This window comes from Dipodomys ordii, unplaced genomic scaffold (assembly GCF_000151885.1).
Source record: "Dipodomys ordii isolate 6190 unplaced genomic scaffold, Dord_2.0 Scaffold357, whole genome shotgun sequence".
Taxonomy (NCBI): Eukaryota; Metazoa; Chordata; class Mammalia; order Rodentia; family Heteromyidae; genus Dipodomys; species Dipodomys ordii.
The window spans coordinates 1-16330 of NW_012267573.1; the positions used below are offsets into that span (position 1 = coordinate 1).

The 16330-nt window shown below is 38.7% G+C and overlaps 1 protein-coding gene across 1 annotated transcript; it reads right to left on the minus strand.

The window, feature by feature from the left end:
- Window positions 1-12708: 12708 nt before the first annotated feature.
- Window positions 12709-13978, minus strand: LOC106001672 (zinc finger protein OZF-like). Its single transcript, XM_013036698.1, is given in 2 exon segments — window positions 12709-12894; window positions 12896-13978. Coding segments are annotated over 2 exon segments (1269 nt in total).
- Between the last annotated feature and the right edge of the window lie 2352 nt (window positions 13979-16330).

Here is a 16330-nt window from a genome sequence, read left to right on the forward strand (position 1 = left end):
AATCAAAGAGCATATTTGAATGTATAGACTTCAACTTAAAAGCACCTCTAACAATATAAAGAAAAATTAACTTCATTCTTTAAAACTAAATTCCTGGGAAGTGGCACTGTGGCTCAAGAGGTAGAGCACTCGCCTTGAGCTGAAGAGCTGAGGGACAAGTGCTCCAGCCCAGAGTTCAAGCCCCACAACCAAAAAAAAAATTCCTCCCTAAAACTAAATTCCTGAGAGACAAAGAGATAAAACTGGGGTGCTTCGAAGAGTACCTGTGAAATGTAGTTTTCTTTTCTTTTCTTTTTTCTGTTAGTCATGGGGCCTGAAGTCTGGGCCTAGGTACTGTGCCTCAGCTCTTCAGCTCAAGGCTAGTGCTCTACCACTTAAGCCACAGTGTCACTTCTGGCTTATTCTGCTTATGTGGTGCTGAAGAATGGAACCCAGGGCCTCATGCATGCAAGGCAAGCACTTTACCACGAACTACCTTCCCATCCCTGAAATATAGTGTTCATTGTTCAAGCCTACATTTGTGATGAATTTCTTTATTCTTTTATCATTTTGTTTTGTTTGGTTTTTGGTCATGCCACTTGAACTGTGAGCCTAGCAACCATCCCTTAGCCCTTCAGCTCAAGTCAACTGCTCTACATTGTGAGCTAAAGCACCAATTCTGGTTTTCTGGTTTTTATTTGAGATAACTGTCTCACAGACATTGCTGCCCTGGCTGACTTTGGACTGCAATACTCAGGTTTCAGCCTTTTGAAGAGCTAGGATTAAAGACATGAGGTACCAGCACCCAGCTTGCATTTCTTCTCTTTTATGTCCCAGCCCTGGGGCTTGAACTCAGTGCCTGGACACTGTCTCTAAAATTTTGCTTAAAACTAGCACCCTATGTATGTGGTACTAAGGACTTGAACTAAGGCTTCATGCATGTTCGGTAAGCACTCTACCACTGTTGCGTGACAGCCACAACACCAACAGTGCTCTGGAAGGGCAATGGGATGATAGTGGAACAGACTGAGAGAAGGCCAATGATGAACCTCTCTTTATTCCAGCAATAACCTTAGCTATAGACACTTTCTAGATCTGTCCAGTGCTTCCATCACGTTGTTCTAGGACTCACTGTGCCAACAAATGCAGACCATATGCATCTTTCCAAATTCAATTTCAACCTCTGCCCACCAAACACCTAGAGGTAAACCTTCAGGCCCAGAAGCTACAAGGAACACTCCCTCCTACAAAAATGGCAAGTACTTATAGCACAGAAGGTTGGAGTCTGTGTTCATGGAGATTTTGCTCACACCTTGCTAGCTCCTGGCACCTTAGGGTCTGCACCACTTCCGCCTTTTTCATTTTGTAAATTGAGCAAGTGTCTATCAGCCTGAAACCTGGAAAATCAGCAGATCATACATCTCAGAGAGAAAGGATGAAAAAATAAATACCAAAACAATAAACAGGAAAATGCCTAAGAAATAGCAAAAAGAGTCCTATTTCCCCAGCTGAATTCCTGCAGGTAATGGAGAAGTGATACAGCTAAGCCTGCATGGTGGAGTGACCAATACCAGATATCTGACCCTGAAGCTGCATAATGCCTAAGCTTAAATTATTGAGGGCAGGGTTCCTCAAATATGTTACTGGATATTGGTACAAGTCATATTTCCATCATATTCAAGAGGGATAACACAGATGTACTGACAATTAGCATGACACATCATTTTTAACTGGGTCTTTAGCAGGTCTATGTGATTATCAACATACATCATTGCTGTTTCCAAATCATAAAACATATCACAATCCTTTTATCTACTCCCACCTGCATATCAAGGGTACCAAAAACATTTCAAACTAAAGTATTAACATGTTATGCTGTATATATGGTTTGTACAAAGATCACAAGAGAAGCAGTAGCGCTAGCAATAAGAGTCTGGGTAGCAATAATGAGGGTAAACAATATTCCCCAAAATCTGCAGCAATGGCTAAGAGTCCTCTGAACCTCAATGGCAAACCGAGACCCAAACTTATTATACCATGGTTCTATCAACTAAACATGCAATGTAAGTTAAGGGGATTGCCTAGTAAGCTAGGATTACTCATGCAGTTAGTGAGAACACAATTGTTCCTGCAAGAGGCATGAAACACCACCCCACCCTTGAAAAGCATACCCAGCCCAACTACTAGCATATATGGATACATAACACAAGCTTGCACAGTAAATGATACAAAACCATGAAACAGGACAGATCTCTGAACAGAGTATGGGATGGTGAGAGGCATTAGTTCAAATAGGCCTCATGGCAGCAGCCAGACTCAAGATGTCAGGGTGAGCTTGTCCACACAAACTGACAAAATGGGAGCCAGCAAGGTACCACTGATCATGTCACTACTTTGAGACCTGCCATACATACTGGGAGAGTCCTACCATGAGAACAGTGGACAAGATGTGAAATCCACAGGCCCTCCAGGGTGATGGATCATCGTAACCATGGGAATTGCTGGGCATAGGCGAAGCCAAGAGAGATGCACCACATCTCCTGCCAAAGGAATTTTACAAGTGTTATGCATAAGCTCCATCTTTTTCCATTGGTTCACCTTTTTTTCCAAAGGAACTCAGACCCATAATCTGTCCCTGAATACCTTACCATACTTGTACCTTCTACCTCAGGATCTGCAATAGTCAATAACTGTAATCAATGAAGTAAGAGGATATAATATTTGTATAATAATGAGACTTACGTCTGTGAGCAATGAATAATTCAAAAATAATGTAGGAAGTAAATTCTATTTATACAAGTACAATAAACATAATACTTAGAAATGAATGTTTGAAAAATGTAACCAAGAACAATGACAACTATGGGGCACAGCTAGTCTAGGAAGCACCCATTTTTACCTGATCCTTATATCTTTGCCTCTCAGGAACTTACTTTTAATTTATACAGAAAGGAAGAATTATTTTTCCTTCATATTTTATAGGTGCTCCCATGTTGCCGTCTATCCATCCAAATGTGCCTCAGGATCTCCATTTTCATGAGGAATAGCTAAAGTCCACTAAAAGAGAGATGGAAAAACCTTACATTGGAGGACTGAATAACAGGCATGAAAATTTCCTACACAATCCTTCCCAATCATAATGTGGGGAAAGCATAATCAACAATCACAACAAACCCTTAAGAGACAAGCTTAGCATGTCTTATATGAGGTAGGGAGGCAAAAGATTTATTGCCCAGTGTAATGCATACAGTCTGGGAAAACAAGTCTTAGGTCCCCTAGATATGTGGCCTAGACTTGCTGACAGGAACTTCTAGGGTCAGAGAAGAGGTAGAAAATCAAAACAAAATAGGATATGCAAAACAGAAAAGTAAAAAGAGACTGGTTTGGAGCAAGTAATCAAGCTTCACACGAACATAGACCTGCCCTGAACTCTACCTACTCCCACATTCATCCTGATCTACCTAGACAACCATTTTTTTTGAAGGGTCTTGGAGGAGGAGTACCATTTTCTAAGAAACTCCTGGGAGGAAACTTTTCACTAGTCTCCTGAAGCAATTAATAAAAGAAAGGCAAGTACAGCACAGCAAATGCTCACAGACAGTGCCCAAGCTCTGTATTCAAGCCACAGGACCAACAACAAAATGAGGGAAAAACTTTATAAAGAAAGGCAAATTTCAGACTCAAATAACCAAAAACTTCTTAAAATTTCATACATGATATTTGGGAGTTTCTGGGAAAGTAATGAGTAAAATTTGACAAATCAATTTAATTCATAGATTATAAAGTATATCTGTCTTTAAATTCTGTTATTTTATTGCAGTATATATATTAGAGCAGGTGAAGATGATGCCAGAATCAATCAGTTTACTGTCTGCAAGTACTTTTTTTTAATGTACTCAAGGTGAGTACATTAAAAATTGAACCAAAGGAACACTTCAAACATTTTTGCTTATGTGGTACTGAGGATTCAAACACAGGGCCTCATGCATGCTAAGCAAGCACTCTACCACTGAGCAATCTTCCCAGACCAGTTACTGTCATGAAACTTTCCTCCCCTTCTCTCTTCTCTTATTTTCCCTTTTCCTCTTTTCCCCTCCTCTCCACTACTCTCTTGTTCTTTCTTCTTCCTTCTTTTCCCTAACCTTTTGCTTCCCTTCCCCACCTTCTCCACTCATCTTCTTTTCCCTTTATATCTGAGATGAAGACTTGCTAGTATCACTACAATTAGGTTTCTAACTTAGAAACACATGTAATACACATACTTCATGGTTTTCTTCAGCTACTATTGGAGCTTGAACTGCAGGTCTCACAGTCAGTCAACTTCCTCACTCACTTGTGGCACTATCACTTGAGCCATACCTCTAACCTGTTCATTAGCTGCTTAGTTTGAGTTGTCTATCCAGGCTGGCTTCCACACCTCAGTTTCCTCCTTACTAAGTAGGCTAAAATGACAGTCTTGAGCAAGAAGTACTTGCCTTGATTTTTCTTACCTCAATATTTAACATTAACACTTAATTGGATACTACAATGAAACAGTTTATTGTTACTGGTTTATGTAGAATTAATATTCAAAATAAACTGAAATAGTTTATCTTTCAAATTAAGTGTTGTATTGTGTTTCTAACAATTGTAACTGTTCTAACTGCAGTATATTTCTTCACTAAGCAAATCATTTATGCTGGAGGTATTGTTTTATAATTAATGTAATTTAATGTTATTGTGGAGGTGATGTATAGAGAGATATAATGATATGAGTGAGGTAAAAAATACCTTCCTTTCATACAGTGTCTTCCATGCCTTCAATCTCTCCCAATCTCTCCCTCCTATCTCAACTCTTGAGTTGTATATTTTACTTTCATCACCCTATTTCCCTCACATTTTATGGCTCTGCCACACCCACCAGAAGATATACAAGTGAATACACCATACATAATTGAAAGCAATTATTTTCATTTCACAAGTGAAATAAGAAAGTAGCTCCCTTTAATATTGAATAAATCACAATGAGAGCATACATATATTTTTACATATTCATTCTAGTTTCCTTCTGTTTGTTTTACTGTTAGATTATTAGCAACATATTGTTGCATTTCATTGTACTAATATATAGATTTGTTTGTCATACTGATTTCAAGACAATTTGTCTTCAGATCTATTCTCAGTGTGTCTGTCTTGGTAAATATAACTGCATAGTGCTTTATAAACAGCATTTTGTAAAGATAATGCCATCCATGTGTTTCTAGTGACTTTTTGTCTAGTTATTCAGTCATTAAGAGGAGTATTACTTCTCCAATCATAATGATAGATTAAAGAAATTATCATTCTTTGTCCTTTTAATCATGTCTTCGTAGACTTTACTTTTCAGAATAGAACTTTTGTTATACAGATTTATAATTTGCCTGTTATTATCAATGCTCTGTATCTGTGGTAACAGAATTTGTGCTGAGGTTCTTTTCCTTTCCTATTATGACTACCTGTATTTTTACTATAGATTGTTGCTCATGGTATGTTTATACTGATTTACTTTTATTTCTCAATAATTAATGTATGTCTCTTTGGCTTATTGAGTTTTTTGAGTATGTTTTCTTCTGTTCAAATCAGACAGTACCTGATATATTTATTATTTTTATATTACAATATTAACATGGTTTCATTTTAGTGATTACTTTGCTATTTGTTATGTTTGTCTCATCTGATATGTATTTCTTAGTTTGCTTTCATGTAACCTGCACACATCGTTCTACACAGTGCAAATCACCTCTAATATAATTTCCAGGGAATATTATACACACGTAAATCACCTCTGATACCTATTACAATTTAAATCCTACTAAATAGTTGTTACAAAGAATTGTTCATTGGATAATGACAGTTTTTTCAAAGACCACATGTTTACTATAGGTGCCATACTTTGTCAAGTCTTTGGGTTCTATGGTTTGTTGAATCTGTGCAACAAACAAATACGTAAGGCCTAATATATTCCTTTGAAAATGCTACTGTAGGGGCTGGAAAGGGGGCTCAGTGGAGAGTGCTTGCCTTGCATACATGAGGCCCTGGGTTAGGTTGCTCAGCACCACATAAACAGAAGAATCTGAAAGTGGTGCTGTGGGTCCAGCAGTAGAGCAGTAGCCTTGAGCTGAAGAGCTGAGGGACAGAGCCCAGGCCCAGAGATCAAACCTCGTGAATGATGAAAAGAAAAAACATACCACAAATAACATAGTGCATATAATAATATTTAAAGGTGCTGGACACAAGTGTCTCATGGTAGCAAACCTGAGACCGGAGGATTGAGATTTCATCCAGCCTTTTCAGAAAAGTCAATGAAACTCTTATCTACAATTAATCACCTAAAAATCCAGGGGTAGAAATTGATAGATGGCTCCAGTGATAGATCCTTAAGATAAAATGGTCAGGGACAGCACCCAGACAATGAGATCAATACCTAATATTGGTATATTTTACTGTGTTATATGGAAATAAATGCTGCTTTCCAAAGGGGATGGAATTGTGCAAAAATGCATATTGTTCAACAAGTAATGAAATCAATGAAATAAATTGAGTAATCAATCAAGTAATAAAATCAATACCTGGCTTATGTAACGTTGACATTCATACATACATCTCTGTATATATATATATATATATATATATATATATACACACATATATACACACACATATGTAATATACATAGGTATATATATGTATATATACATAGAGGTATATATGTATACACACATATGTATATATACATAGATGCAAATATGTATGATATACATACTTATGTATATGTATGTACATACATATGTATATGTACATATATATGTATATATAGACATACAGATATATGTATGTACAGATGTATATGTATGTATATCACCTTTACCATAATTTTTTTTGGCGGGGTCTGGTGGTGGGGCTTGAACTCAGGGCCTGGGCCATGTCCCTCAGGTCTTCAGCTCAAGGCTAGCACTCTACCACTTGAGCCACAGTGCCATTGTCAGCTTTTTATTTTCTTTTTGCTTATGTGGTGCTGAGGAATTGAACCCAGGGCCTCAGGCATGCAAGGCAAGCGCTCTACCACTGAGCCACCTTCCCAGCCCCCACAATAATTTTTATAAGAATGCAAAAACAACAGAAATAGAGAATAAGTTCTCCTATGGATGTAGGTAGCATTTGGAGCCAGGAGGGTGAGCACACACAGTAAAGGAGGTGAATATGGTTTTAAAAAAAAGTATGTGTGTGTGTGTGTGTGTGTGTGTGTGTGTGTGTGTGTGTGTGTGTGGTGTTTATCAATGAAATATGCTGACACTGGGTTTTTGTTTTCATTTGCTCATTTGTTGTTGTTGTTTGACATTCCTGGGGCTTGAACTCAAGGTGTGAGAACTGTTCCTGAATTTTATTATGCTGAAGGCTACCACTCTACCACTTGAGCTACAACACCAGTGCTTCTAGGGGTGTTTGGTAGTTTTTGTTGTTTGTTAGGTATTGAGATATCAAACTTAGTGCTCCAGGCATGCTAGGCAAGCACTTTATCACTAAGCCACATTGCCAGCCCCAACCACACTATTTTCAGAAAGGAGGCAGGGCTGGGAGTGTGGCTCAGTGGTAGAGTGCTTACCTTCCATACATGAGGCACTGGGTTCCACTCCTCAGCCCCACATCAGCAGAAAATTCATTGTGACTTGTCACCAATTAAATGCCAGAAAACTAGAAGTGACATTCTGGCTGGAAGTGGTAGCATGCCAGCCTTTAGTGAAAAGCCTAGGGAATATGCCAGGCCCTCCCTGAGTTCAAACCCCACAGCTAACTATTAAAAGAAAAAAGAAACAATTATGAACAAACAAAAACCTAAATACTTGCTCATTGCCTTTGTTCTTCTATTTTTCTTTGTTCTTGTATCTGTACACTTCATATCATTCCATTTTCTACTTTCTTCCTTTCACTTTGGGGGATTGAACCTTGGGACTTGCACATGGAAGGTGGATACTACATACCAACCTATTCTTTCTTCTTTTAACATACAAAGTCTGCTTATAGGACAGGCAAGGTAGCGAAGTGGTACAGGGCTTGCATCGCATGAATGAGGAGCTGGGTTCTATTCCTCAGGTCCACATGCACAGAAAAACCTGGAAGTGGTGCTGTGGCTCCAGTGGTAGAATGCTACACTTTAGCAAAAGCAGCTCAGGGACAGCACCTGGCCTCTGAGTTCAAGCCTAAGGACCAGCAAAACAAAAAGTCTGCTCACTTAAATTAGTCAATGCTTCCCTGCAATTTAAATGACAAACTTACAAGTGACTTTAGTTCACTTTCAATACTACTGTCCTCCTTTCCAGTGAGTGCAGGGGCCACACACAGAAGAGACTCTATGCCTCTGCTGTCACTTGTAAACTAGCTGTTGTACAACAGTAAGCATCAACACATACATTTCTGTTCTTATTATCTTGAACACAATGGTCTTTGTGAAGGTAGGTAAAAATAAGTGAAGGAAACCTTTCCTTTTCACTTATTGGTTGTGATTGTAAAGCATCTATCTTGCTGAGGAATTAAGTCTGACACTCTTGTCATTTGAGCTCTCTCTGAACTACTTTTCAATTTCTTTTTAGGACACACACACACACACACACACACACAAATATCCTGAAGAATTTTAACTAGTTTATCAGACAATAGTTTTACTACCAATTCTTCTTGTCCACAGCAATTGTATCATCTACATAAGGCAAGACACTTACATTAGGCACTGGCTTAACTTGACTAACAGGTCCCTGTGTCAACAGTCAGCCCTCCTGAAACCTGGGCACACCATGTCCCATGCTAGAGGTACCATGTGGTGCTGGTAGTGTACTGATAGGTAGCACAGGCCCTGTTCTGGGCTCCTCACTCCTGTCCCAAGGGGCTTGCCAGGCTTGCATATTGCATGAAGACTTTGGCACTGTGCTCCTTTCCTTGGCTGTCTCCTCACCAATCTTTTCTTTCCTGTACCTTGCATTTTGAGTTCTGGCCTAGACTATGAGCCCAAACAACTTCCAACACACCTGATGAAGTCTCTACATCAAACTTTTGGTAACAAACATTTAAGTTAGAATGCACATATAAAGATTTGGCTTGGTTTTGCTCAGACCCCATGGACAAGTGAAGAAAAGATGGTTAGCTGTGGATGCTCCCGGTAGTGATTTTCTCAAAGTACTGACAACTTTATAACAGGGACTTCATACAAGGATGTTTTTGATCCAGAAACTTGAACAAAAAAAAAAATAAAAAGAACCTCAGAATTCATTGAGGAAACAGAAAAGAGAGGTTAGGGTAAGATGTTTCTCAAAGGAGCAGGAAAAATGTACACTTAATACTCTGCTAATTATGGGAGGAAAAATGACCTAGAGGTGGACAACAATAAAGATATAAGTGCTCAAGGTAATGGAAGGAGGCCTTGGGTGGTCCCTGAGGTTCTAATGAAAATCCTATGAGAGCCTTGTTCAGTACCCACCGTGCTCAGTATCCCAGCTTCTGACCCTTCCAGTCACTCTGAGATGCATCATTCCAGGTTAACCTCAGGAAGAAACAAGGATTCACCTAAAATCCTGCTCTCTCATTGGGATCAAGATTGCTTGGGAACTGGAGGTTTTGGTTAAATACTTAGATCTCTGGAGAGCAGACTCTTCAGGGTCATGACTTTGGGTCATATGAACTGCCCCTGCTGATGATATCACAATGTTCGGTAACATAGATGTGACTATGTTTGTATACTTTATCCAGTAATATTCAATGAATGGCTATTGAAAATAATCTAATTTAGAGTTGAAATCTTTGAACAAAGGCAGACCTCTTCTAAAGCCTAACTTTGGATATTGCTACAGGATGAAACTTGTGATAGGACCATTGACATTCTGAAAAATTATATAACAACCCAGTCTTAGTGATTAGTTCTACGGTGGATATGTGCCCAAATCATGGTTCACTACTTTTCTTCTCAGGACATAGTAGCTTTTAGAATGAGCTGAAACTACACATACTGTCATTCACCCCTGGGAGTGGCCTTGAAATAAAGTGCAATCCATAAGGGAAGAACAACAAAATTGCTTCTACACATCTGGACAGAACACACTGAAAAGAGTATGTCTCCTACATCTGTGTGCACACAGTAGAAGACCATTGTTTTCTCATTCAAATATATTGGTATTCTGGGATCTTAAATGATCATTATTGACTCCTTCTTTTCTTATGATACTGTTTCAAGTATATTGAAATATTTGGCCACATTTTATATGTGGAGATCTCTCTTGGAATGTCTAATTCCTACAGATGTGGACCACATTGTCCTACATAGTAACTTGAACCTCTGCAAGGACCTATGAACTAGTCAGAAATATAAAGGTATATGCATGTGCATTCACATGACAAAAGATACCAAACTATTTGTGACAATTTATTATTACCCAGGCTTTAAGACATTTCAATATCAACTTCAATTGACGGACCATGACTATACCCTATGGAGTATTTTAGGTTTCTATAGGAATGGAAATTTTCCTGCACGAAGGCCAAAGAACCCATTTTTAAAAATATCTTCCCTGGCCTTGAAGTTCTTTCTACTCAGGGCCTAGGTACTGTCCCTGAGATTTTGTAATAAAGGAACAAAAGTGATGACAGTCTACCAACATGATTCACAGCACTACTTGTGGGAAAATAGGCGAAAACTTTCTCAGAGCATTTCCTACCTAGTTGGCCTTTCAATTGTGATTTTAAAACTCATACTCTTGAGCAATTAAGAATTCCAATGTGAAGCACCAGTGCCCTGTTAGATCAGGAGATCTTAACTACTTGATCCAAGCAGGACTCATGGTTTCCACAGAATACAATATAAAATCCATAACATCATATTGACATAGGCAAAGGTCCTTTTGCAATCACTTGGTAAAGGACTGTTTACCTATCATTCTGTAAACCACATCCAAATTCTTCCACTAAATATTTGGAAGAATGCATTGTTTGCACACATCATATTAGTGGTCCTCAGGTTGAATTCAGGGACAAAATTAGTGAGGCTTCCTTTACCTTCTATACCAGATGCCTTTTTGTATCACTGATTTTTCACATTAAAGTCTTGCTTCTTTGTCTGGGTCTTTCAACACACTAATTTTATACTTACATATCACAAGTAGCAAACAAGGTAGGCACATATGACCAGATCCATCCTTTTATTGACTAAGAAACCATATTCATAAAGCTTTTGCATTGGATGGCCTACAAATACTACCTTTCTAATTTCAGCCTCCTGAGTAGCTAAGATTCCACACATGAGGGAGTGTCATTGCTCATTTTTAATTGCAGGTTTTAAATTAAAAGAAAGAAAGGGTACTTTACCAACTCAGTGAGCAGTAAGTCCCTTAAATTTTGAGCTCAAGCAAAAGTATTTGCCAAAGGATAATATTGAATGACACCATCCCCACTCAACACGATGAGAGGATGAGAAATGTTGGCTCAATGAAAGCTGAAGAGTGAAGAATGGTTTCCCTTCACACCTAGCTGACATCTTCCATGAAGGATTTCTCTGTATAATTTACAGAGGTTTTCTGACAAAGATTTTCCTACATTGGGCTTCTTTCCTGGGTGAATGTTCTAATACTTGGTGAAGGTTGGCTTCTGGTTTAAAGACTTCCTCTCATGTTTATATTTACAGAGATTCTGTCATGTGTCCAGGTCTCTGATACCTGTACAGATCGGACTTCGGGAAAAATGTTTTCTATACTCATAATTTCTTTCCTGTCTCTGCTCTCACATATGCTGAGGACTCAGTTCTGATTGAAAGTCATTTCACATATGTTCTATGCACTACTTTCTTTTCTCCTATGTGAGTCAGTTCTCTGGTAAACATGAGGTATTCCATTCTGATCAAAGGATTTCCACATTTGCAATATTGTTCATTTTATTTTATTGTGAACATACTGTACAGAGGGGTTACAATTACATGGGCAAGATAATGAGTGCATTTCTTATCAAGCATTGCAGCCTCCTCTTTTGTTTACCCTTCACATCCCTTCCCAGCCTCCCCCTGCCCCACCACCCTATTCTCCCCCCTCCACCAAAGTTGTAAAGTTCATTTTCGACATGACAACTTGTACTTCTCATTGTTGCAACGGGTCCACCTGTATGCTTAAATGACTTGTTCTTCCCCTTCTCCTCCACAAATTATACCTACATCAAATACAGTGAAAGCAGGGATTATACTGTGTGGGAGGGACATACAAAGCAACAAAGAAATAATCTTATAAATGCATTAGAAAGAAATGCATGAAAGAAAAAAAACATTTAAATACATAGATAAGGGTTCATTTTCCTAACACCACATTATCTGACCTTTTCTGCTTGACTCATACATATACTACATATTGCAAATAATAGGTCCCATGGTTTCCCTTATTCACATTTGTAATATTTTTAAGATTACTCCGCTGTGTGTGTCCTATGAACTTGGATCCATGAATACTTGGTAAAGGACTTTCCACAATTGTTACATTTGTATATTCTCGTCTGTGTCTGTTCTCTGATGCAAACTGAGTTAGGACTTTTTCTTGAAAACCTTTCCATTTATTTTTCCTACATAGGATTTCTCTCCTCTTTGTGTGTGAGGGTGTGTGTGTGTGTCTGTGTGTCTCTGTGTTTTGTGTGTTCTATGATGAACCCTGAGCTGTGTCTTACAAGTCAAAGACTTTCCCATTTAGTACAATCCTAAGTTATTTCATTTGTGTGAATCAACTTATGTGTGTTAAGCTGTGACCTCCAGGTCTTTCCACACTGGTTGTATTCATAAGGTTTCTCTTCTTGTGTTCTGTGATGGATGTTAAGTTGTGCCTTCCAGGTGAAAGAATTTCCATGCTTGCTACATACATAACATTTCTCTCTGGTGGGATTTTTTCTGATGGAGAGAAAGGTGTATGTTCTGGGTGAAAGACTTTCCACACAGGTTATATTCATAAGGTTTCTCTCCTGTGTGTGTTCTATGGTGGACAGTAAGATTTGACTTCTCGGTGAAAGACATTTCACACATGTTACATTCAAAAGGTTTCTCGCCTGTGTGTGTTCTCTGGTGGACAGTGAGACCTATCTTCTGGGTGAAAGACTTTCCACACACCTTACATTCATAAGGTTTCTTTCTAGTGTGTATTCTCTGATGGACAGTGAGGTGTGAGTTCTGGGTAAAAGACTTTCCACACATGTTACATTCATAAGGTTTCTTTCCTGTATGTGTTCTCTGATGGACAGTGAGAGTTGACTCCTTGGTGAAACACTTTCCACACACATTACATTCATAAGGTTTCTCTCCTGTGTGTGTTCTCTCATGGACAGTAAAGTGTATCTTCTGGGTAAAAGACTTTCCACACACATTACATTCATAAGGTTTCTCTCCTGTGTGTGTCCTCTGGTGTACAGTAAGGTTTGACTTCTTGGTGAAAGACTTTCCACACATGTTACATTCATAAGGTTTCTCTCCTGTGTGTGTTCTCTGGTGGTCAGTAAGATATCTCTTGCAGGTGAAAGACTTTCCACAAATGTTACATTCAAAAGGTTTCTCTTCTGTGTGTGTTCTCTGGTGGACAGTAAGGTATGCCTTACTGGTGAAAATCTTTCCACACGTTTTACTCTCATATGGTTTCTCTCCTGTGTGTGTTCTCTGAGGGACAATAGGGTATGTCTTCTCAGTGAAAGACCTTTTACATTGTTTATATAATTCAACTACAGAAGACACTTGGGGACTATGTACAGCACACATCTTACCAGGTTCACTGAAAACACCCATATTCTGACAACCAGTGACCTTTTCTGTCGTCATTCCTAAGGAGTTCCCATTATTCTTAATCAGTTCTGACTTCTGTTTTGAGCTCAAATTAAAACTTCTTATAAGTCTCACTTTTTCCTCCTCTGGGTTAATATTCATGACTGCTACTTCAGAGAGATACTTATTGTGACTCTCCTGACCGGTGCTAATCACATCCTCCATTTGTGGGACATCTAAAATGCATAATAGAAAAATAGACAAAAACATAAATGAGATCCATAAATTCCTTACTGTAAATGTATTTTCTCACATTTTAACTGTTACAAGATTTTCAAATATGAAAGCATTGTTTTATGCAGAATATATACTTTTCTCTGCAACATACTAACTATGAATGTAGTACTGACATTTTAAAATGGAACATAATGTTTTTCTGTATTTCAGATTTTTCTATTTTTTTCTAGGAAATATTTACTCAAATCATTCATCAATGTACTCTTAATGCTTCCATTCTGAATCTCACTCTATGCCCAGCACAACTCGTAAGCTAGTGTCCTTATCAGAGAATAGCAGCAGTACCATTCTCCTATTTTCCTCCTACCTGCATAATACTAGTTTAAAAGAAAATGAGATCTCCTTTTGTACATTTCTTATTGTCTTTTTCTCATAAAGAATGACTTCCGCCGGGCGCTGGTGGCACAACAAATTCAGTTTGCCTCCATGTGAATTCTGGATTGACAATTCCTTGAGACAAAGGATCACCTAGTTCTTTGCCATACATGACTCAGGGGCACTAGGAATACTATTGCTCTGTACAGCTCAAGATAAACAGACCAAGTCGGCTCTGGACCCATCATCACCATTCAAGATGCTTTAACTCACCTGTAAAATTCTTGTCTGAGGCTTCTCTTATGCATGGATCTGTACCTTGTTCCAGCATCACAATCAATTTAGGTTTAGGAACACAGTGTCCTATGATTACGAAATACTGGAGAATTATTGGTCTTGCTAGGTCATCATTAACGTAAGATCGCAGACATCCTGTTCACAAGGTTGCTCCTAAATCTAGTTCCTCAATTGTTTTTTGGGGGTTGGGGGTCCAGTTCTGCTGCCTAAACTCTGGTTCTGGGCACTGTCTGGCAGATCTTCAGCTCAAGGCTAGCACTGTATCACTTGAGCCACATCGCCAATTCCAGCTTTTTATTTTCTGCTTATGTTGTGCTGAGGAATCCAACACAGGGCCTCATGCATGGAAGGCAATTCCTCTGCCACTGAGCCACCTTCCCAGCCCATGGTTTCCCAATTCTTAACAGCTCCATGGTGGAGTAGCATCCAGCTTTGGGTTTATTTTGCCAACTGTGTGGCTTGAATTCAGCTCTTTTGCTAAAACCTAGCATTCTATTAGTTTGAGTCTTGGCTACATTTCTAGTTTTTGAATGGTTAATTGGAGATAAGGGTCTCATGGTCATTTTTCTACAGCTGCTGGTTTCAAACTGAAAACTTCAGATGTCAGCCTCCAGAGTATCTAGGATTGGTAGCTTGAAGCACTAAAACCTGTAGCAGGTTTGGCTTACAAATACAGACTTTTACTTATTGATTTCCAGAGCATACTGTCAGTAGTAATGAATGTTCTATTCTAGACTGTAGATCCACCTATAATAATTACCCAAGTCTGGCAAGTCAGTTTCCTATTAGTGGATCATAGCTTAGAACATTTGTCAAACTATTGATTTGCCTTCTTAAAGAATGAGAATAGAATTAACTCTTGTGTTACATAAAATGAAGTTGAAGTTTCCCTTAGAAAAAAATAATACTTCCCATGGGCTGGAATCTTTTTTTTTTTTAGAAATTGTAATGGTCCAAATGCTTACACCTGTAATCCTACATTAGGAGGTGAGATCAGAAGAGGCAGGCTTGAAACCAACCTGAGCACCAAAACTCAGAATATACCCCAAAACAAAAGCCAAAATAGAATTGTGGCTCAAGCACCAGTGTGAAAGACAAACAACACCAAGCTCTCAGACTCAAATTTGACTGGCTTATATACTAGAAGTTTTTTACATGGGAATGGACTGGAATCTTCTCCCTAAATAACATAAATAGTCTAATGTCTACTAAAATAAAAGCACTTGATCTACCAAGTAAAAATAACCTTTGCTCACCCAAGGACATGAGGTTGTTATAAGTCTCCAGCATTACATCTCTATGAAGGGTCCTCTGACCAGAATCCAGATCCTGCCACTCCTTCCAGGTGAAGTTCACAGCCACATCATCAAATGACATAAGCTCCTGTAATGGCACATTTCCATCAAGAAATTAGACCTGGGTTATGAGAATTCCAACCTGGAATTTCATTATGCTGCTGGTATGCTTTTGTCTTACATACAATGTTTGCAGCTAGCTTTGTTAACTATTCACTGGGAAAATTAAATAGCAAATTAGAAATATTCAACAATACATAAACCTGGTCATTAAAATACAAAGATTTGCTGGGCATTGGTGGCTTATGCCTGTAATCCTAGCTATTCAGGAGGCTGAGGTCTGAGGATCAAGGATCAAGGCCAGCCCAGGCAG